Source organism: Manis javanica, chromosome 5 (assembly GCF_040802235.1).
Source record: "Manis javanica isolate MJ-LG chromosome 5, MJ_LKY, whole genome shotgun sequence".
NCBI classification, from domain to species: domain Eukaryota; kingdom Metazoa; phylum Chordata; class Mammalia; order Pholidota; family Manidae; genus Manis; species Manis javanica.
The window spans coordinates 156972268-156997164 of record NC_133160.1 but is presented as its reverse complement, the minus strand read 5'-3'; the positions used below and the strand labels follow the sequence as shown (position 1 = coordinate 156997164).

The following is a 24897-nucleotide window of genomic DNA, read 5'->3' as shown; positions in this document are numbered from 1 at the left end:
GACAGGTAACTCAATCTCCAACCTGCCCAGGGCCCGAGGCCAGGCTCTGGAATCCACTGACTCAAGCACAGTGACAGAGAGATGAGCAGAGGATACGGCAAAGTGAGGGTGAGAAAGGAGATGAGGGAAGGCTAGGAGAGGACCGGCGGGACGGCATTACATAAGCTCTCTTGAAGGTAACATTTCTGCCGGGCGTTAACGCACAGCCAAGTTGTGAGGAGAGGGACAGGAGGAGCAGGGAATTCAAGCAGAACAATTAGCAGGAGCCTGGCCTAAGAATGGCTGGTGGCTGCGAGTGGAACCAAGGGAAGTGTGCTGGCACTGGACGAGAGAGGAGGTGTGAGGAGATGTGGAACAAGAGGGCAGAGATGCCAAATGATGCCGGAGAGCTATGGCGCTGGTACACTATAGGCAGCAGAGCTTCAGATGCTAAAGGGTGGACAGTCTGGGTGGTATGCCCTACCAGCATGGTGGAGGAGGCACTTGGTACTGGGGTAGTAGCTATTTGCTAAAGGGTAAGGAAGTATTGCAATATTTTACTTAATAGATGTTGGCTGAATGCCAGCTCTAGGAATAGCCAATGTAGACAAGGATTGATTTCTAAGGAAGAGCCCGAACACAGAGACTAAACAGGAAGTCACAATGGTTTGGATGATCCAAGACGGAGTCCACACCAGGCTGTGATGATGGTAGAGAGAGAAGAACAGAGAGCCAAGAAATATGCAGGAAGCAGTTCAAGTTACGCTCCTAATGCTAACTAAGGATTGCCTTTCCAGGGGTTTAACCCCATATTCTCCAATTCAAGGGTAATATAATCAATTATGAGATGTTCATGCTGTCCAGTTAGGATATTCAAGGCATTAGAAACTAAAGGACAAGTAAAAAGATGAAAAACTGGCCTAACATGAAGTTAGAAATGTACAGAAAAGTTGCCGTTCAAGTGCTAAAGCATTTTGTGCTGCTGACATAATTTTTAACTAATTTTGTGTCACAATGGATATGTTCCCTTGTCACTTGGTTTAATCACGTCCATCAACAAATCATGAGTAATAGTGTAATGTGTCCTTGGTTTCTGGCCACAAGAAGATCTTCAGAGGATAGAATAGTATGAAGTTGACAAATCTAAGTACTCACTTCTGGCTTTCTGCTTTAGCAGGGAGAAAGTCTCCTTACCCAGAGGGGTAGGTTGTAAAAATGATGAAGTGCAGGGATTCATCATTTTTAATCCCTTTCTACCAACTATGATCATCTAAGGTAGACAGGTTCATCAATTTTAAGTGTTCCTCAAAGACACACACACACTTTCTCTCATGGGCTTACATGTGATGTTGTTTCTATGCCTTTTGTGGTACGTTTTTTGGCCAATGAAAAACACAGTAAGGAAAGGAGCAGGTCTCCAGGAGTACTGCTGGGTGCAGTAAGTACTCTCAGAAAGCCAAGAGCAACAAATAAATCTTACCAGTTTCCATCTAAGTGTTATCAAGTAAATCTATTATCAGTAGACAGTCTGACCCAGTTAAGATTGTTTTAGACGGTGGAGGAAGCTGGATTATTTCTAAATTTGGCAAACTGGCTCTCCTTATGGAGATCAGCAGGGTGTGACAAGAAACATTAATTCTTCATTCATTCATTCAGCCAATATATACTGAGGGTCTACAATGTACCAGGGCAGCTAACACCTATTTGATAAGTTCTTATGCAGCCATTAAAGTGACCTGGATATTGTCTGTGATATAATTTAGAGGTATACCAGAAACAAACAAACCAAAAATACAGTGTAACTAAAATCCACAGAGAACACAATTGCACATGGCCACACAAAGTTAAATGAAAAAATGTTATTCCATCAGGGTGCTGGAATTATACCTCCACTATCTGCTTAGTGTACTTTTATGAAACAAGTCTAAGCCCCAATTTTAAAAGTACTTTCAATTTTGCTTGCTGAAATAAAACACACATTTTCTGGAGACATATCACATTTGCACCTCTCTGCCAAAATTCTTGGCATACAGCTTGCCTGATTAAATGCCCAGTCTCAAGGCTGACTTTTCCATTAGGGCCAATAGGCATATAGCCAGGGGCACACAATACTTTAGGAGGTCTATAAAAACGTTTTCATGTCATTAAAATCAGGATCATAAAAATGAACTTTAAGGTCAAAGAAACTGTTCTTACATGTAATATTACTATATTTGTCTCTTCATCATTATAGTTATAAAATTTGATATTTTTGTGTGGGTCAAAGGACAAAAATGTGTAGTCATAATGTGTCCCTTGCTGGTCTGAATTTCTTTTAAAACAAAAGCAATACCAATAGCCCCACCTGCAGGAAAACTTTAAATAAGATTATTTTGCAAAGCAAAACATTCTGAGTATTTTAATCTAAATGTAAAGAGTCTTATGTGATTAAAGAATAAAACGTACCTTCAGTGCCAGACTTGAAAATGTATTTGAAACATTGCACTTAAAGCTCAGCTGCTTATCTAGGTTTCCATCCGGATCCCGCCTACCATAGTCGGAAAATCCTGTACGGTCAGAGGCTGCCACCTTCTGGAACACGGTACATGTCATCCCAGTGAAGCCAGTAGCCTTGATGACATAAGCTTCCAGAGCAATATTGGGTGAATACTTCAAAAGTCAATCAAACAAGAGTTAGGGAAGATTTATAATTTGGGGAAAGAGCACTTTCAAAGAGTTTTCAAACAGGAAACACTATACATAAGCTAGAAAAGAAAGCTCAGGTTCTTACTAAACAAAGACATTGTCTAAACAACTGATGGGGTAATAAAGCTGCTGGAAACAAAAGGATGTCCTAAAATAGAAAGATATCAAAGAAAAAAAGAACAAGTCATTAAGTATAGAGGACCAGATATAAATTAGAAGTCAACTGAAATAATTTAAGAGCAATTTGGAGGAAACTATAAGCTAAAAATGGACAATCAGCTTGTAAAAAAAATCAGCTGGAGAAATCAGCAGACTCCCCTTAATGACTGTACACAGGAGTACTGGGGTTTGAAAGATACACTTAGAAGGTGCCTCGTTCAGCACTTCATGCCGTATTGGCTTTCTTCTTTCACATGAAGATGAAGTTAATTCTTCCCAGGCCTACTACAGCTTCAATATCCTTTCTTTAAAATGATTAAGTCTATGTTTACTATGTAGACAAGGCACCATTATAAATACCATACACGGACAAAGTTCTCTGTAAATTTTTTCTAAACCAGACAACTTTTGGGCAAGGTGTCTAAAATCTATTAGGAAGATAATATAAAATTTAAAAATATAAAGGCAAGGTAGAATTTGACAAGTGCTTTATGAATGGTAGAAAATAATTTATGGTTCCCCAAATTTTCAAGACTAAGGAATCTCTGCATTAGTTTTTGCCCCAGATGACATATTGTGAAAAAGGTTACTACGTTCAATTACATTTGTTAACAAATTATATTCTAACTTTTTATCAAAGACATATATAATTATGACAAATTTAGAAAACCTCATTTGAAAGGAAAAAAATTACCATTTTTAGGTGCCCTTGAAGCCCTATCAGATTATAGGTACAGGTATTCATTTTCTGGAACATTTTTTACATTTTGCAGTAGTGTGCAAACACCCATTAAGACCTTTATCATATCCTTGCGTTCTCAGAATAAGTGATGAGGTTCAGAGAAAGGAAGAAGTTCGCTGAGCTGAGTAACAAGCAAGACTAAAGCATGAGATTTAAAATGTGTAAATGAACTGGCATGGACCAAGTGCGGCTATAAAAATAGCAAGTGGATTTTCAAGTAAGACCGTGTATCTGAGAAGGAAATTGCCCTGAACTGTGTTGTCAAAAAAGTAGTCATGACAGGCCTCCATTTTATTTAGTATTCAAAACAGTAATCCTAAACTGAAGTGAGCACAAGGACTAAAACATGGGCTCAAAAAGGTTTCACTGATCAATGGAAAAACAGGAATCTTGAATTGTATAAAGTCACAAGAGGAAGTACAGAATGGTGTATGACCCCACTAAAATGCTTAGGAAAAGAAAATCATGGACGTGTTAAGGAATGCTACATTATTTGTCCTACTTGCCACACTTGTAGAACAAAAAGTAAGCAGTACATTAAGAAATTTAGAATTCATTTTCAAATAAAATTTTATACTTTTTAGCAGGCTGATCATTAAATATAAACAACTCATTATCCCAAGTGTGGAACTGACTGAAGATGCCAATAGGTTCACAATGGTTGGCGGGTATCCCAGTTTTCTTTGAAACTGAACCCTGGGCAAGCCATCAAGCACTCTCTCCAAACACCCTTCAGAGCTCAGGACAGAGTATCAGCTGGGAAGGATGGTTGGCACGTGGCAGTACAACAAGTCTATGGTGTGCTTATTTGTGTTTTAGAAAGTTGCAGAAGAGTAAATAGTGATAACCATTCAAATTACAAATTAAGAAAGTATTTTCCAGTTTTGAAGTAAACAGATTACTCAAAAGCAAAATAAGATTTTGAAACATTTGAGAACAGAAAATTCCATATAATCAGTAATAACAGAAAATACCCACTTCATAACGGGGACCTCTCTCTTTTGAGTCAGAGTTGCTTCAAATTAATTCTTTTCTTATAATTCTAGGATAATGTTACACTTACTGTTGAATAAACATGAGCTCCATTTGCTAGTCGGTATGTAGCGATGCGCTGTAGACACTGAACGATCCTACTGCAGGCTTTAGCTTCCCTCTGTGCCAGCCACAGAACACGCTCATCAGCCAACATGATGTTACTTGCAATGTCAACCATCACATCACCGAGCTAGCAGGCGTGCAGGAGAAAAAAGAAAGATATTTAAGACCAATACAGGCTGTTTTACATAATCACCTAATGAGACAACAAAATTGGCCCTCAGTCTCAATTTTCACATGAAAACCCAACAGGCACTTTACTTGTTTTTCATTAAAACATCTTTAGACACGAACAGCACATTCAATTATGACCACTTGGTAATGTTTAGTTCAACACAGTGTACTCAAGTAATCAACGAATCATTGGTGAAATAACTGGCATGCGATACTCAAACTGACAGAGGGGTTAAAAAAAAAGGAATTAAATTAATCAAGGGAAGGAAAAGAGATCACATGATTCCCAGAATAAAAAGACTTCAGCTCTTTGACTGAAAAAAAATCTTATAAATTCTTCTTTTTATATAAGCGTTAACTTAGTATTATTATTAAGAAATATACACTGACTACCTCTGTAGTATCCTGTCTTGCTCAAAACTCCAGAAATGTCTAACTACTGTGAGTTTCCCACATTTTGGGCCACAACATGGATCTTTGCACAATGTGGTTTCCTCTGCCTCAAATGAACCTCTTCCCTTCCTCCCAACTCAACCCAGTGCCATGGAACAGATGGGTCCTAAAAGGTGCCTACTTTTCTACCGCTTGTTTTTGTTTCATTTGCTAAATTCTTTTTATTTGCTCAGTTCTTGACTCACAAATGTAAACATCTATCAGGCAAAGCCAGCAAAGCATCAGTTGACTATAGTTGACACTGACTTGTACATCCCATGTCAGAGAAATGCATTAACAGTCCAGGCAAAGGAAGCCCACTGGAATCAAGGGGCGTTGGTATTGAGCAAAATGTTCATGAGAGGGAGCTCCATCACAGAAAGAACAAAAGCATCCCGGAGGTAGGATCACAGGATTTACAAGCTGGCTGGTCCTCTAATCAAGAAGCAAGTATCAAAAGCATGAAGCCCGAAAGCCAAGTCAGAAAGCCAAGGCCGTGTTGGCAGATGTCTTCTGATCATCTCAAGAGATTCCAAATGAGCTTCTCAACCCTGTTGTGCACCCACACACTTTTCAGTATCTATGAGGGCTGAGGTGGGTTTGGAAAAAGCTCAGTCCATCCACCTACAGTTCACTTCACAAAGAAAACAAGCCTGTGGAAATCCACCAGATCCCAACCCTGGAACCAGTGGGGTAAAGCAACTGCAGTAAATACAGGAGTGAAGAATAGGACTTCAGACCCTGACCACTAGCAGGGCTGGACACTCAATCTCTTGTATCTTCCTTTATTTGTAAAATCGGGATATAACAATCCTGTTTGTTCTTAATGTAGTGAAGATTAAGTTCCAGTAATAATTAAAAGGCCCCTGAAACCATGGCTGGTTAGCTCTCCTTGCAATTTTATTGCTCTCTTTTTAAGTATTTCAATCCCAAAATAGTCCTCTCTTGAAGAAGACAGGTTCTAGAAGTGTTAAGAGGGGTGCACTTTATATCCAAAAATATTTAAGAACTCATACAACAGTAAGAACACCCAAATAACCAACAAAAAAGAGGGCAGAAGATCTGAATAGACCTTTTTCTAAAGAGGACATACAGATGGCCACATTACGTGAAAATAAACTCAACATGAAAAGACAGGTGCATGAAAAGATGCTCAGCATCAGTAATAAGCAGGGAAATGCAAATCAAAACCACACTGAAATACCATCTCACACCTGTTAGAATAGCTAAGATCAAAAAGTCAAGAAACATGAAGTCTTGGTGAGGATGTGGAGAAAAGGGTGCCCTTGTGCAATGTTGGTGGGAATGCAAATTGGTGCAGACACATGGAAAACAGTATGTCAGTTCCTCAGTTAAAAATAGAACTACCATATGATCCAGCAATTCCACTTTGGGGTACATATCTGAATAAAATGAAAATACTAACTCAAAAAGATATGTGCATCCTCATGTTTCCAGACATATTATTTACAATAACAAAGACATGGAAGCAATCTAAGTGTTCACTGATGGATGAATAAAGATGTGGCATATATACACATATACATCTATATGCAATGCAATATAATGACTCATAAAAAAAGGAAATCTTGCTATTTGTGATAACATGGATGGAACTCGAGGGCATTATGGTAACTGAAATAAGCCAGGCAAATAAAGATCTCACTTATTATGTGGAATCTCACTTACATATGGAATCTAAAATCAAAAACATAATAACCAAGAGAACAGACTGGTGGTTGTCAGATACAGGGAGTGTGTGAAATGGGTGAAGGGCTGTCAAAAGGTATGAACTTTGGTTATAAAGTAAGTTATGGGGAATGTACAGCATAGTCACTATAGCTAATAATGGTGGGTTGCAAATTCAAAAGTCGCTAAAAGAATACATCTTAAAAGTTCTCATGACAAGAAAAACAAATTTTGTAACTGTATGGTGACCACCGTTAATGAGACCTACTGTGGTGATCATTACAAAATATATAAACACCAAATCGTAATGTTGTATATCTGAAACTAGTATAATTTCATATGTCAATTATTCCTTAATAAAAAAAATGAGAAGATAAGTTTTTTAAAGAAAGGAGCATTTGTAAAGTCTGTTCCTATATAAATAGGACTAATGCATGCAACAATACTGCCTTAAGCCTCACCACTTCAACCAATTAAAAATGCAGTTTACTGACCTCATGCTGCCCTTAACACCGTGTATCACAATTCCTTCCTTATTTTGTTTCCAATGTAAACACATCTCAAGGGCAAGGACAACACAGTGTCTTATTTTTAAACCCTCATTCACTAGAATAACTCCTGATATAAAGGCCAGTAGCTATAAGGTATTCATTTACTCACTGACTAAATATTTATTGATTACCAAGGTGAGCCAGACACTGTTGCAAGTAATGGAAATAGAGCAGTTATAAAGAAACATGCAAGATTTCTTTGGGGGCTTATAACCTAGTGAAGAGAGTATCAGACAAGCAAGTAAATACATCTTTTAAAAGTGACCAGGTTGTGATAACTGCAATGAAGGAAACAAACAGTAATATATGATGGAGAGCAACAGAATTAAATCCAAACACCCCATTTTAATGGACTCAGACATTCTCAAGGGGTGTTTTCCCCAAATCCAAAATATTAATAAGTCAAGTGATAGAGAATTAGGAAGAGTCCATAATCAAGCTTTACAGAATTCCAAACCCATACATTTTACACAATTCATGGAAAATCAGCATCCTAATGTATATTCCTAATAACAGCTTTGGGGGTGAATTTCATTCTAACATAAGACCTTACTTCTAGAGTCATAAAGAAAGGTGGCAAACCCTGACATGTCAATTACTAAATATGTCAATTACCCATTTATGCAGCAATGGGAACAATAATTGTAACCTCTTACTAGGAATTCAGAGTGGCTAGAATAATTGAGCTAAGTTGTTGTCTATTATTCTCATCTATTGTTGTTTCAAATTCTTATACAAAAATAAGTAGGTCAAAGAGATGGCATGCTAAAATATGCTCTGTAACTATCAGAAAAGAAGTTCCCATTGGCTGCAAAAACTGAAAAGATAAAATATAGGAAAACACTGATTCTACATGAAGGCACTACTGAAACATATGAGGTATTTAAGAATCAGCACAATTACAATTCAACTTGTTTCATATTTTTTTTTTAAGTTTTACATGTATGTATTTCATGAAGACCCACAGCACAAGACCTGATGGATACATCATTTCTACTGGAAAACTATGATTATTACATGAGCAAAGAACTATTGTTACGGCCCACTAGGTCATGTCAGTAATAGAATGTAAAGTATGTTAAAAATTGTAAAGAAGAGATATTTCTAAGAAGGTACAGAGCTAACAAGACTGATTGCCTTACTGAAAACAAGCTATTTTTCTCAGTATTTCATTCCAAATGGCTAAGAACTAGAGAAAGGGATTTGTTGCCAAAATATTCCCTAGAGCAGGCAATCATAAAATGCTATATTGCTTCCAAAGTGTGGTTACAGAAGTAGTTTTGAATCTGGCACAGTGGCACAAAACAACACAAGAAGGGATAACAGTGCATGAAAAAAAGTATTAAAAAAAGTACTCCTGATACATGACACTGAAAAGACAGTTTAAAAACTGCAACCAGCATTAGAAACCATTGTATTTCTCCTTGACCTCATTCCCTGAAGGCCATTCCAGCCACAAAAGGGTCAGAAGGCATCAGGCACCTGCTGGTCCACCTGTCACACTAAACGGTGGGGATCAGATGAAAACACATCAGGACGCACTTTATCCAAAAGGGTAAAGAAATGAAAATGTCACATTAATAACAATGGAAGCGTTAAATGTCATCTGTTGTAAGAGACAGGATATTTTATGTTCTCAATATCTACGTTTGGAATTCTGATCAAAATCAGATCAAAATCATAAGTAAATTCCACAAATTTCTCACATTAGTATATGAAATACAGATATTTGTTTACTTTTAATTAAACCTTATATTTAATTTTAATGTAGTAGGAGTACTGAAGACAGAGTATTTACGTGGCTTAAATACTCCTGAGTTAAGATTTCAGCTGTCACTTATAAATTAAATGTCCATGAGCAAATTATTTAGCCTCTCCAAGACTCATTCTGCTCATTTGTAAAATGAGACCAGGAACCCTGTGATAAGTGTTCAGAACGTCTCATTCCATAGTATGTTAAGGAAAACAACAAAACAAAACAAAAAGAAGACAAACATCTTCAGTAAACAATTCATGTGGCTTTTGAAAAAATCCAAGGGACCTAAGCCTTTCCCATACTTGTATTTTTAAGCAGCAGGGGGTACCCTTGTCAATTGTAATAACACAGAATCAAGAATTGCAGACTCTTGTGGGATGGGCCAGTAAGCTGACAGTTTTTTGGGGGACAATTAAGATGGAAATGGGAAGTACAGGAACTGACATGTGTCAGGAACTGGGCTAGATGATGAGAATAATAATGATAGCAGCTGGTGGTATTATTTAAGTGCAAGTAGTTCTCATGATTTTCCTAATTACAAATTACATATAATATTGAGACCATACCTATCTGAAAGTATGTCATCACCCTGATTACATTTAATGAAGGAATTGTGAAAGTCAAATTTGAAAAGCGTTATTTATGTCACTCTTAGCGTCAGGGTCCTGAGTGCCTTGGGATCCCACTGTCGGTTTCTCAGTTTGCTTGGTTAATAAGCAGTCAGTATTCAGTAAGAGGTCTCACTGTGACAATCATCAGGACCTACAGCAAAGAGTAAAGCTCTGGTCTGATTGTGGTATAGCAGCCAAAAGAGCGCTGATCCTCAGCCTCCTCTGGGGGTGCAGGGGAAGAGAGGGGAGACGGCCGAGAACACTGCTGTATGGAATAAATGCTCCATTTACTCTCCATTTACCTACAGAAAGGATTTGAGGTAGTATAACAAAATTAGGAAGATAATTCTTTTTAAATAAGAAAACATAAATGAAGAGTAGGAAATACAGCCTTAAGAGAAGAAAGAGGGACAAAAATACACATCAATGGCAGAGCTGCGGTCACGTGGGAAACACTGACGCTGGGTGTGTTTCCAATCAAGGCAATGGAGACAATTTTACAATTATCAGCAGAAGGGAGAACATTTCCTCCAGGTAGACACTGTTGCTTTTATAACAAATTATGGGAAAATGTGGGGAACATTCCTCAAGAGAAGCAGAACTGAATGGGCAACACCCTCAGCCACACCATCAGGACAAAGGGAAAAAATTAACTTCTAAGAATCCTCCAATTCTCCCAAAGGCAGCAGACTTTGTCTTTTCTGATGACAACAGTGTGTGTGCATCTCCCTTTCTGGAAGTATGAGGGACTAATACCACCCGATGATTCTCCTGCTAAAAGTGAAAAAATCGAAGGGAAAAAAAAAAATGCTCTACTGACCAGTTTAGAAAACAGACCCTCCAGAGGCAATAGCAAAATAACAATGTGGGGTAAAAGTGCAAAATTTCCAGGATTCCTCGCCTGGCTTTTACATATACTGATGTTCCCTACAGCCTACGAGATGAGGGGCGGAGAGAAGCTGTTATCTCCTGTCAGTCACCAGGCGGAATGCCCCCCAAATCCCTGGAGGGGCTCTGGGAGAGGTGAGTGTGGGCAGGGCAGCGAGAGCAGCGGCTGGGCGGTGAACCCAGCCAGGGCTCTTGTGGGCACAGAAAAGGTTTCTCCCAGGCTAGCTTTTCCATGGCTGATTTTGGCTTCACCAGTTTCACTGGTTTATTCACTGGGCTGAGAATACGCTTCCCCCAGAAGCTACAAACAGCAAGAAGTCAGGGAGCTCGGAGTTGAATTCTGATGACAGCGGACTATGATTTGACTCCCACACAGGGCTAGGCCCCACTGACACAGGCCTAATAGGGAAACAAACACTGCCTAAGGCCAGTAACCCAAAGGGGACACTTTCAGGGTCAGGGCAGACTAGCGCTAAATGAGCCTCATGGAAGGAAGGGGATGACAAGGAAACCTGAAACTTTCATGGTGGCCTTGGCACAAGGCAGGAGGCAGAAATCTCTCTCCCTGACAATTTGTAAACACAAGCTGACCATCACACAGGACTGAGGTCAGCCTTCACCAAGCTTCTATGGTCTGAAAAATCTCAAACAAAGAATAAATTTCAAAGCGACTCATTGACCCTGTAGTATTGCCCCTAGGCACTTGGCAGAAGCAAACAAACACCACACTTAATGACACATTAGACCATATTCATTAAGAATCATCACCGATATTAGTCAACTTCTTTCTAGAGGTCCTCACCAATACATAACCAGGGAAAAAAAGGATATATTTTATTTAGCAACAGATAATACAACTATTAATTGCTGGCGACATAACTGCCTGCCTAGAATATCCTACCAAACTGTAACTGCAAAGTTACATGCATGAATTCCAAAATGTAACCAGATACAAGGTCCATATTTTTAAAAAGCCATAAGGAAAATTGAGCACGGATTAGATATTTAATGAATTAAGGGCTGAGAGTTCATTTGGGTGACATAATAAGAGTATCCTTGTTCTATTTAAAAATTCCTTATATTTTAGAAAAGTATGGATGAAATATGACATCTAGAATTTTCTATTTAATGGTCCCTCATTGATAAAGAGGAAAAAACAGAGAGGAAGAGAAAAGGAAAGAAAGGGGGTATGGAGGACAAAGGAAACAAATTGATAGGACAGATGAAACAAGATCATTAAATATTGGAAATCATTGAATCTTAGAGAAAAGTATAACATAGTTATTAAGGAAAACATTTTCTGTCCTATACTTTGAAATTTTCCAGTTAAAAAAAAATGTTTCTGAAAAGTTTTTGAAAAGTCAAACCCAAAGAAAAAGTTTTTAAAGATTAGGATAGAAAATAAAGGTACTACAGTGGTTCTCAAAGCCTGCCAGTGTCATCTGGAACTTAGTAGAAATGCAAATTTTCAGACTCCACCATAGACCTCCTAAATCAGAAACCTGGGCAGTGGGGCTCACCAACCTTTTAACAAAAGGTGATTTAAATTCTGGGTGATTCTGAGGTTCATTCAAGTTTGAGAAACAATGTTCTAGAAAGGATTACAAAGCTAGAAGCTAGGGTCTTTGACAAGCTTAACAATACAGTAAAGTCTAAGAACTATGATCCAGAAAAAAAAAATACAAATACTGAAAATAAAAAAGAAACTTAACTTTCAATAGAGAAGTGATTATATTTTTTAATGAATAAAGAACTTTACTTTTTAAAAAATATGTACATACAAACATGCCAAATGAACTTTATAGTAAATAAGTGTTAAGGTGTAGGTGGAGTTGAATTCACTCGCGTATTTAAAATTAGAGCACTTAAGGGGAATATAACCCATTACCAAATCTTTCTCATTTTCTGAAATGGATATATATATATATATATATATATATACACATTGTTTTCATAGTGTTTTCATTCACTATCATAAATATGGAACAGACACTTAAATTGCCTAACAGTCGATCTTCATCTGTTTTAAAAGGACCCCACTAAATATGCCATTTAGATCTAGCAGTTTGATAGCTTTTAGTACCCATCCTAAGAAAACAGACTACCAGTTTGTGTTGGCCGAATTCAATAACAGGTTAAAAAGCAATTGCCTCACAATATTTTGGTTATGAATTATTCATAGCAGGGTAACTTTTTGGACACAAGACAAAAATCAATTCAATTATGTTCCAAATAAGCAATACACATTTTAGAATATCTTAGCACAGTTTGTGGTAATTAAAATTATAAAATTTAACTTAAAAAGAAGCCCTTAAACCTCATGATTTTCTTTTACCTTACTAATAAATGGTGAAAGCTATGGCCCATGGCTTACCTTTCCAAACAATCATAAAGAATATCTGCCACTGCATCATGGGTAATATTACATTTAAACATCAATTATTCAATCCTGAATATTCTTTCTGTTACTCCTACTTATACTTAATAATTTGCGATCATTTGTTCCCAAAAAATAATTCAAACTTTACCTACTATATCAACCAGTGAAAGTGAGAGCCATCTCCCCTAAACTAAGTTTTCAGATAAGTAAGTAAAGCACTCCAGTGATTTTCTTTTGAGGACCCCCTTAACTTATGAGATTATAAGTATATCCCAGGCTTTGTAACGATTCTGAAAAATAGCTTCACCTATATATTCTCACTTGTGCACATGAACTTTGCAAGCTAAATAGGAGAAGTATCACCCCCATTTTAAAAAGAAAAGAAAGGGTTTGTAGATGATTAGTAACTCATGAAACAAGATCTACTTCCAGTCCTCAACAAGATGACTCCACCTAGAATATACCAAAGTGGCAGACTGTTCATTCCACATACTGGCAAAAACAGTGACATATACACCTCTGGGCACCAAACTGCTCTTCATGAGTTGAGAAGTGCACAAACGTCTCTCACATCAAAACAGGGCAGCATGGGAACAAATATGTGTATTATGGCAAAATCTTTGTCAGTGTCCACATTCCAATGTCATTCCAATTAGTCTAGGGACTCAAATGATCCCACTTCCATGAATGACTTCTAATCTGGTGGCACCTAACCTGTGATTATAATTAACAATGACGAGAAGTACTAACAGAGTTGTAATCCAGAGAGCTTCTCCCAAAGCTATGAAAATTTACCACAGGAAGCAGGTGCTGGCCCAGAGTCACGAGCAAGCAGCAAGATAGTTCATTGGAAAACTATGGTCTGAAGTCTAGATAACACTCTGATGTTACCTCATTATCAAGCGGCTAGTTGAATTGAGTCCAATTTCTATATATATAATTATTTTCCTTCCTTTCATAACAACATCATATCAAGTAAAGTACCTAAAGTAGTAAGGCTGCAGTTTCACAACTTATCACCAAAGACATTAATAGATATTCTACCAGAAAGAAAAATTTCCTGGATTAAATGATTTAGTGAAAAAGGCATATTACTGCCTTTTAGCATATTGATGAATCTGAGATGTTCAACATAAAGAAATGTTCTACATAAAGAAATGTTCTACATGTTGGTCTTTGTTTAGACCAGTATTTCCCCAACAAATGTATATTGAGTACTTTTGGAATACCATGGCAGGAAAACATTATACTAGAAAGTAAATGTGATACACCAGGAAACTTTTGGATTAGACAGACAGGGTTCTCGGATTCTATTTTAAGCCCTACCTTAATCAAGCTGCATAACCTTAGAGAAATCATTTCATTTTCTTTGGGCTTCAGATTAGAGATGACCTAGGTTACTTCTACCTCTAAAATTCATTTTTGTGTAAGTGATTGTATCACAAAAGAAATAGCATATATAAAGTCCTCACATAGCTCAAAACTTTGTTTAAAATGCTATTAAGTTTAAAAAGTTATTAAGAAGTTATAAATAAAACCTTATTCAACACTCCATTTGCTGCTCATTCATTCTGAAACTATGGTTGTCACTGTTTTCCTCTAAAGGATATCACATTGACAAGCATTATCATATTTAAATATTTACCTACCCAAGGACATTACAGCAGACACACCCAAGAAATTCACACTGATTTAACTGGTTAGAAAAAGCAAAATTGTAAAGTCTGGAAGAGGAGCCCAATTACTCAAATGCACACATACCAACATAAGCAATCAAAGATTACACAAAAAAACACAGATAAGTATGACCCACAAAAGGAAATTAATAGAGCTTCAATTGTTGACCTTAGAGAAAAAGAGATCTATGAACTGTCAAAGAATTCAAAATAATCCTCTTAAGGAAGTTTAGTGAACTACAAGAAAACATAGACAACTAAAAAAAATTAGGACAACAATGCATGAACACAATGTAAAGTTTGACAAGGATATAGCAACCACTAAAAAAAAAAAAAAAAAATCCTGGAGTTGAAAAACACAGTAACTGAAGAAGTGAATAGAAAATTTCAGAAGTAGACTAGATCATGCAGAAGAAAGAAACAGTGACCAGGAGGACAGAACACTGGAAATTACCGGGTCAGAGGAACAAAAAGAAAAAAGAACAAAACACAGTTCAGAAAACCTATGGGAATTATAGAGCACAATGGAAAGAAATGATATTCACATTATAGTAATTTCAGATGGAAAAGAGAAAGGGAAAGTACATTTAAAGCAGTAATAACTGAAAATGTCCTGAACCAAGGGAGAGAAACGGACATCCAGACACATGAACCCAAAGGACCCCGATAGGTTAAACCTGAACAGGGCTATGCTGAGACACATAATTAAATTGCCAAAAGTCAAGGCAAGAATTTTAAGAGCAGTTGCGTACAAGGGAAGACTGTCAATGGATTTCTCAACCAGAAACTTTTCAGGCCAGGAGAAACAGGATGATATATTCAAAATATTGAAAGAAAGTAACTGTGAACTAAGAATTCTATACTTGGTAAAGCTGTCCTCCAGAAATGAAGGAAGGATTAAGGCATTTTCTGAACCAACAAGCTGAGGGAGTTCATTTCTACCAGATCTGCCTTATAAGAAAAGCTAAGTGAAGGGAGTTCTTTGAGTTGAAGTAAAAGAAGTTGACTAACATCATAAAAACATTGGAAGGTAGTATAAATCTCACTGGTGATGTTTTATATATATATATATATATATATATTTTATATATATATATATATAATATATATATTCAGTCATCATTAAATTCTGCAATATGGTTATAGTAGTGCATAATTCACTTAAAACTTTATTTTTAAATAAAAAAGAAAGAATGTAGTAAAAAATAAGCATAACTAGACAGTAATCTTATTAGTCACAAACTATAAAAAACATGTAACTGGTAATTGCAGTAACTGAAAATGTAAGGGGGAGGAGAAGTAAAAGTATATAGTTTAGGAGTTAGATTGAAGTTGTTATCAGTTTAAAAGTGGGTGTTCTGAGTTTAAGATACATTATATAAGCCTCTCTATAAGCACAAAGAAAAATCCTGTAGTAATTACACAAAAGAACATAATGAAGAAATCAAACCATACTGATATCCAAAGACACAGAAACTGACAGCAGGATAAGAAATAAGGAACAGATCAAAAGATCAACAAAACAACCAAAACACAATTTAAAAAATGGCAGCAGTAGGTCCTGACCCATCAATTATTACTTCAAATTCTCCAATTGAAAGACACTGGATGGGTTAAAAAAAAAATACAATATCCACAAATACTCTGCATAAACAAGGCACTCACTTTAGCCTTAAAGACACATAGACTGATAGAGAAGGGACAGAAAAAGGTATTTCAAACAGATAAGCAGGGGTAACTATACTTATATCAGACAAAATAGCCTTTAAGCTAAAAAGTGAAAAAAAGGGACAAGGGTCATTATATAATGATAAAGGGGTCAATATATCAAGAAGATAGAAAAGTTTTATATATTTATGCACCCAACTTTGGAACACCTAAATATATAAAAGCAAAACCTAACAGAGCTAAAATGAGAAATAAGTAGAAATACAGTAATAGTTGGGGACTTTAATACCTGACTCTCTACAATGGGTAGATATCCAGGCAAGAATCAATAAAGAAACAATGGATTTGAACAGCATTACTGATGAAATGGACCTAAAAGACATAGACAGAATATTCTATCCAGCAGCAGAATACACATTCTTTTCAAGCACACATGGAACATTTTCTAAGAGAGACCGTAACGTTAAGCCACAAAACAAGTCTAGGCAAATTCACAAAGACTGAAATTACACCAAGTATCTTCTCTGACCACAACTGCATGGAACTAGAAATCTAGTGCCTTAATTTCCAAGGACGGACAGTTCACTTTTACTCCTTTCAACAGGAGTTCACAATAATGGATGAACATGTAAGTTTTCCAACAATTTTGGAATTTAAAAGTGCATTAGGTTCAAATATAGCCAACATAAATATGCTTTAAAAACATAGCTTCAACTCTATTTGTTGACATACTATATGCCACAAATCTGAACTAGAAAAATACCTCTTTCGATTTTTCCTCTTTGGTAAATCTTCCAAATTTTTCTATCATTTCAGCCACAAATATAACATCCATCTTGTCAGAAAAGTTGGCCGCTTCCACTGTGTAAGCCAGTAACTGTCGGGCTGTGGCCACAGCATTGGTAAGATTGAGGGGCATCTATATTAAAGAGGCAAAATCATCAATAAAATTTTGACATTTTATTTTTGCATTTCAAAACTTGGCAATGAATTCAAACTCCTTCTCATTTATCACCTTAAAAGGCTTTATGAAACCTGAGAAAACTAGTATTGTAATGGTAACTAACCTGGAGGAAATTTTTAAAATTTGGAATGAAATATATTAAATAAGACATAAAGATACACACGGTAGACAAGTTGCACCATCTTGTTCTCTCTGATTATACAAACTCTACACATACCAAATTTCAACTGCTTAGTAAAGACTTTTCCTGAGTATTCCTGGGAATATGAACCACTTATTTAGAACTTATCTGTACTATCATGCACTGGCAGTAATGTTTATTTACTGACTTAAACGCAACTCAGCACCAGCCATTACAGAAAGGGTATACCAGTTGCCAAGGAGCGTAAGGAAATGTGTAACGCAGAAACCAACTTTCTTTCAGCTGCTTATAATCTGCATCTTGCAAAAAGGAGCAAAGATAAGAAAAGGCATATGGGTAGTGCAAGTATGACAAAGGGATCATAAAAGGAAAGAGATGGCTTCCCAGATGGACTTGAAGGATGGCTGAGATTTTATCTGGTGGATACAGAGGACAGACGTATTCAAACAAAGGCACAAAATCAGAGAGTGACTGGAAAGGACACATGATGCCACACAGCGCCTTAACACCAGGTGAGGCCACAGGGCCCATCCCAAGGACAGATCAATCAACTGAAGTAAAAATGCCAGATCTTTATGCTTTACTGGTATTTTAAAAAAATTATTTTTATAGGTTTGATTTGAATACCATGTTTTATTAACAACCTCAGCAAATCTGAAGGCATTTTACTTACCTGATTAAACATATAAAGAACTCTAGTGACATCGTTTGCATACTGGCAGCGAGAATAATCATCATCCGCCCAGAAGCCGCCTCTGTTACATCTGCGCCAAGCCTTTCTCTCATCCGGGGGGTTTCCGGGGTAGATCCCACTGCCATGAGTATTCCGCGTACACTGCAAATATGCAGTGATGCCTGCCAACGTTCTGGGCCATCTAGGAAGATGAAGACCAAAGAGCATTAAGAAAAACCTATGGCAACACAAGTAACAGCAGAGGAAAATCAAGTATTAGAATGTCGTGTGTTATCACAGAAAAAATAAACAAACAAAACTCCTTTAAGAATAAAGACTAAATTTTTTTTCTAAAAGGGTTAACATGGATTAAACATTTAAAATCATCAGCCAAGTATATTTTAATACCATAACAGAGTATTTTCCTAAAATATTCCAAATATTGCTATAAACATACAAAAAAGGAAATTCTATCTAATCCAGTAAAAAAGAAAAATGCTGCAGCAAATGGTTGTGCATTTCTTTTTAGTTACTATTGTAATGTTGTTGGCTTATATAGCCATTAGGTTTAGAAGGTAAGAATCTTGTCCAATACAAATAGAAATCTGGCCCTTTGGAGAAGTAGAGTTAGTGTATGTGCAGAAAAGAGTCACCATGGCAGGTCTGGGACTCCTGCCCTTAGAAAAGCCTGGGGCAGTATTGACCCTTCAGTGGCACTGAGGAATTTGGGACTTGGAAATTCCCATGAACAGTTAACTGGTAAGTGTTGTTCACTGTGCCCAGCCTGTTTGGGCAAGTAATATGGGTATGCTGAACCCCTGCTCTCTTCCTGGGAGTCTGAAATTGTGGTATGTGCTATGCAGAGGGTGCCCACATGATCAGCAATAAGAACTTTGAGTGCTGAGTTTCCAGAGGGCTTCCCTGGACAGAACACTGCATAGAGGCTGCTGCCTTTTCATGGCTGGAGGAAGAGCAGGCTTTTTGAGACACTCCTGGGAGGAAGACAGCATGAAGAAGCCTGCACATGGATTACTCCAGAATCCACCGGTGTCTTTTTTCCCTTTGGATCCAGCAGTGTAGCTTACTAGATCACTATAATATATCTTAGCTAGGACTACAGTAATATGCTGAATTCTGGGAGTTCTGGCAAATTTCTGCAGCTATGGGTGGTCTTAAAGACCTCCAACACAGTACACAACTGAATTTTTCTGGGTGAAGTCATTCCTTATGCAAGTGACACACAAATTTGTTGTCATGGATCATCACTGATGGCATTGGGAGAAATGTTCGTTATCTGAGCCTCACTTTTCCAAAACTGGCAATAAAACTGAACATTATTTAATAAAAGTTACAAGTGACCTATAACATAGGAATGGCTAAATAATATTATCAGTCACACCAAAATAAAATTCATCACAAAAAAACTGCATTAAGTAGATCAAGCCACACTAAACTAAATCTTATTAATGCACTGAAAATTTAAATGTATACTATTCTTAAGGAGTGTCAAAAGATAAATAATTCATTAATCAACTAAGTAATTAGATTCTTCTATTTTTAAAAATGCAAAATACTCAAAAACCAAGAATAAAAATAGAAAATCCATCATAAACAGAAAATACCATATTATGATTTAATAAAAGATATTGAATATAACAAAATTAATAAATTGAATCAGTTTTGCTTTAATGTATACAACATGAATCCTAAAGATTAGCAGTTAACATAAGAGACTCCATTGGCAATAATCAATGCTGACTTCCACATGGTCATATCAAGGAGCATTTCTTTTTAAAAAAAGGACAAAAGACAATAAAAATTTTAAAAAGCAATAAAGAAGTAGCTGAGCTAAAGATGTTGTTATGGCTTCTTCACCTTGAATTGGAAGATTAACACCAAAAGTTTTCTTATCCTTAAAAACTGGAGTTACAGCCACATGGCAGCACGAGTACCAATCACAGAAGCGCAAACTGGGTATTAACGATCTTCACCCTGCTTTAAAGGGCACCACATCTCCGTTCATTTATACTATAAGCTCGTTATTAACATCCTGAACATAAAGGACATTAAGTAAATAGTGTATTTAATGCTATTTTAAAGCTACCTTGAAAGAAAAGGAGAGTCTCTAAATATCCTACTAAAAAATCATGTTAGTTAGCTCATACTGTTTATCTTCACACAGAGTCCAACGGCAATGCCCCCACCAAGCTGTAGTAGGCCACTCAACAGCTTTCATTTCCCAAAGTCTTTCTTAACTTGTTAGTAAAACCATATAGGATATGTGTTTCTCCTACTAATTACCATCTCTACTTAACTTCCAATAGCTAAAAGTGACTTAGCAATACAAAACCTCCCCCAATTCATCCATAAGGGCTATTGAAAAAACAGGAAATACCATTAGCCTGTCTGAATTTTTCACTCATTTAGTAGGACTTCCAAAATGTTGCCCTAAAGTAGTGGTTCTTGACGTTTACAACAAAGCCACCTATTAAAATGAACACTTTCTGGCCCTATATTCAGAGACTCTTAAATCAACAAATCTGAGATAAAAGTTCAGGCACCTTTTTTAAACCTCCATAAAAGATTCTGAATCACTGTTGTAAAGGGCAGTCCTTAGATATGTAAGGATTTATATGTGAATACACTTACATTTCTCTATTTTTCTTACTGAGGATAGGAGACCAATTCTATGCCTTTTGTAATAAAAGGAGAATGTGGGGCAAATCAGACTTTTCCAGCACTTTCCATGTCACTGACCTGAAATCCCCTTTATTGTTGACCACCCTCTCGGGAGGGCAGTACTGTGCAGAGCTTTCTAATACCACAATGTCGACAGTTCTCGTATTGTTCCCACGTTTGGTCTGGACATGACAGCCCCAATTTCCAGTGGATCCAGCCTGAATATTAGAAATGGTTAGGGCACTGCATGAAGAAAGATTTTAAAAAGAGAAAAAATGGTTAGGCAAAGAGGGAGACAACACAGGCTTCTATCATTCATTTAGCAAATATGTCTGAATGTACATCAGGGGTCAAGAGCTTGCTAGATAAAGAATGGATTTAAAAATGACCCCTTCATTTAAGTGCTTCACTGCAAGTCAAGACAAGCAGGTAGTGGACACCTCAAGTACCATGGTAAGAGCTTTAACAGAAGCATGAATAAAGTGCAAGGGCGCTGGATGCCTGAGCCTTCTCCTTCCAGAGAAGTGGGGAGCAGGACACAGCAGGGTAACCAAGGCAGAAACCTCACCTCACGGCACCTTCTACAGCAAAACTAGCAGAGATTGCCAAATTCCGGCTACCTTTTCACAGATTTGGGGGGAAATATTCAAGCATACTCAAAAAAAGTAAGGAGGTTACTATTAGGAAGTGTGTAATTAAGAAAATATTTAAGGTGAAATGTTTTGTGGAAGAAGGGTTATACAAGAAACACATTAAATCTCTAAAGAAGATTTAGTAAACTACCAATTAATGCCTATATGAGAGGAGTTTTCCATGTAAAGGTATGTACACTTCAATTTATAAACTATATTTCTATATTTTTATAGAACAGCTGTATTTCTATATTGCTGACAGTAAATTCAATTTTCAAGATGAAATGTTAATACTCTAATATAAAATCTATTAATTAAAGAGCAAGTGTCAGAACCTCCAATTAACTTTTATTCCCCCCACATGACCCACTGTGCTTCGCTTTAATGTAGGTACAAATGATAATTAGACATAAAACATGTATCGTTTTAATTAACTTACAAAAATTCTATCTTGAATACACACTTTTCAGTCTTCTAAAGCATTAATGGCTACCCATTAACAAATGTTCTAACAAAGACTCTGAGGTACTATTACCCTGTCAGAGAAAATGTTTTATCATCTTAGTAAAAAAAAAAAACAAAAACAATACCCTGTAATAAATATATTCAGGATGAAGTAACACAAAAGAATTTGCCACTCAATTTAAATAACCAAATCACCTAATAAGCAAATGCTTCTCTACTTCAGAGGCTTCCAAACTTTTTTGGTTTACAGAACCTTCACAGTGCCTCTAGCTCAAAAGAAATACCTAACTGGTGGTTCCATTTAATAAATTAAGTTCCAGTACTGTGTATCTATGTGCTAATGACTTAGTGGCCTTTTTTTTTAAAGTTTTTATTAAGGTATTATTGATATACACTCTTATGAAGGTTTCACATGAAAAAACAATGTGGTTACTACATTTACCCATATTATCAAGTCCCCACCCATACCCCAATGCAGTCACTGTCCATCAGTGCAGCAAGATGATTAGTGGCCATTTTTTAAAATAACGCACACCACTGTGAAAGAAACACTTCATTCTCACATGATCGCGGCTACTTCCTAATGGGTGGTGTTGGGCACTCCAGACTTAGATACAGCTCAGACAATAATGATTTTCACACAGTACTTGCTTTGTGCCATACTTATCACCCAAACCCCTGCATCCCACAGGATGGCACCAGTGAAAGGAAGGCAGCATCTCGTGAGGACACCACAACTGCCAGGGCTGGTAGCTCTGGGGTAGCCACCGAGTTCAGTATCACTATGCTTCCGCAAAAACTGAAAATGCCCACCCCACCTCTGCAAGTGCCCCGGGGCATGTCAGCACACCTCTGCGGGGCTATGGTCCTAATATCCGTTGCAAATATTTTTTTAAGATAACTGTCAGTGATACCTTCAATGTCTAAAACCAATTACTGGAATAAAATTTTCAAGAATCTCAAGGCAGTGTATTTGGAGTTTTAAGGAGAAAGAGGAAGCTTCAATTTCATCTTTGAGAAAAACTAAGATCTCTTGATGAAGGACCAATGACACAAAGAGACCAATGAGGAATCAGTGTATCTCTGGTGAAAGAATTCAATAACCACTTCTCCCTTTCCTACAACTCCTTCAGTATTCTGAAGCTAACTCTGGGTAAAGGAATTCCCACTCTCCATATGACAGATTTTCACTGTAATCATGGCCCTACCAACAAATATGAGGAAACAGTGACATCCTTAAGAACTGATTCTTTTGCAGCGCTATAAAGAATTTAAAGTCTGACTTGCAGAAATAAATTTACAAAGTTAATCTAGTTACTTTATAGTCACAAAATTTAAAATTCTAAATTAAGCAAAGCCCTTTTAGAAAAGAGTTCTATAATTTTTAAAGCTTTATTGTATTATGTCTATTATTATCTATTCATATGATAAAGTGCTTACAGTGCACTATTTGATGGGTTTTAACATACATATATGCTTATGAAATTAGCACCACAGTAAAAATAATGCAACAATTAAGATTCTTCTCACTGGGACCTAATACACTCTTTCTAACAATTTTATCTTCTAGTAAAGGGACTCAGTTTCTGGTAATAGCAGAGTAGCTATCAAACTGCGCTCCCTGCAGTTAACAACTACAAGCTCTGGACCAACTTCAAATGACAACTATCTCAACACGTGGACGGTGACCCAAAGCAAGCACTGGGCACTAAGTCCAGGAAAAAGTTGTTAATGGTTTTGCCCAAGGTCAAGTCCTACTGAGTAGAAATTCACAACCTTACTGGTTGAAAGATCAGAGGACAGAGGTAGAAAGGAACCTGGCTGGATGCCCAAACTTTTGCATATAAAATCCACCCTATCTCTAACTAACTCCTGACCTACACACAGACCGCAAGCAGATTTCAGCGGCTGCCTACCACAGAAGAGGCCGAGCTAAGAGTTTGAGTTTAGCCATGCCAACTGTTTGAGGAAACAAAACCAGCTGTCTTCAGACAAACAGAACAGAATTCAGAGTCAAGGGTCAGCAAACTTTTTCTTCAAAGGCCAGACAGTAAGTATTTTAGGCTTTGCTGGCCAAGAAGCAACATTATGTAGATACTTATAGAACCATATGAAATGTAAACACTTAAAATTGTATTAAACGTTCTTAGCTCATTAGCCTAGCAGGCCAGATTTGGCCCGTAGGCCGTTTTGCCAACTTCTCTATAGCAAATCTCCCATCAGTGTCCAGGATAGAATCTGACATTCTGACAAAGGAAAATATGAACCACATTCAAAAGAAAGGTAATCAGTTATGATTATCCCAACATGTTGGAATTGGCAGGCAAGAATTTAAAAGCATCCACTGTGTATGTTAGAAGACATAAATGAAAATATGCATCTGTGTATAAACCAATAGGAAATCTCAGGAAATGGAAATTATAAAATAGAATATCATACCCCAAAAACTCTCAGACATGATTCTTAACTAAGAGAACCTTTTGTTTTTTAAATTGTTTTTTCATTAGCACTTTTGTAAGTCTACAGTGATACTATCCTACAATGCCCTCACAGTTTAGAAACACACAATCTACTCCTAGATATTCAAGCCAAGTTCTGTCACTACAAAATTGGCAGAATGGAAGGGAAAAAGAAGAAGAGACAGAGAGACACACAAAAAGAGACAGAGAGAGAGAAAGAAGGCACAAAGAGGGTGGGGGGACTAAAAGAAAGGGAAAATTCAATGCTTACAGATTAAGATTTTTACCAAAATATCTGGAGAGCAATTAACACATATTTTTACTTGTTTTTTACACATTATAAAGTTCATTCAAATCAATCATTTTGGGGCTCGCACCAGTCACAAGGTTGACAGGAC

At 36.9% G+C, this 24897-nt stretch overlaps 1 protein-coding gene across 1 annotated transcript in view; it reads right to left on the bottom strand.

Moving 5' to 3' along the window:
* Window positions 1–24897, bottom strand: part of ADGRA3 (adhesion G protein-coupled receptor A3) — a 119371-nt gene that overhangs the window by 29207 nt on the left and 65267 nt on the right. Inside the window, exons 8-12 of the mRNA XM_036994771.2 lie at window positions 21022–21186; window positions 18265–18466; window positions 17249–17404; window positions 4629–4790; window positions 2425–2628 (exon numbers count right to left, since the gene is read on the bottom strand). Coding sequence (XP_036850666.2) covers window positions 2425–2628; window positions 4629–4790; window positions 17249–17404; window positions 18265–18466; window positions 21022–21186 — 889 coding nt within the window. The remainder of the gene's footprint in view (window positions 1–2424; window positions 2629–4628; window positions 4791–17248; window positions 17405–18264; window positions 18467–21021; window positions 21187–24897) is intronic.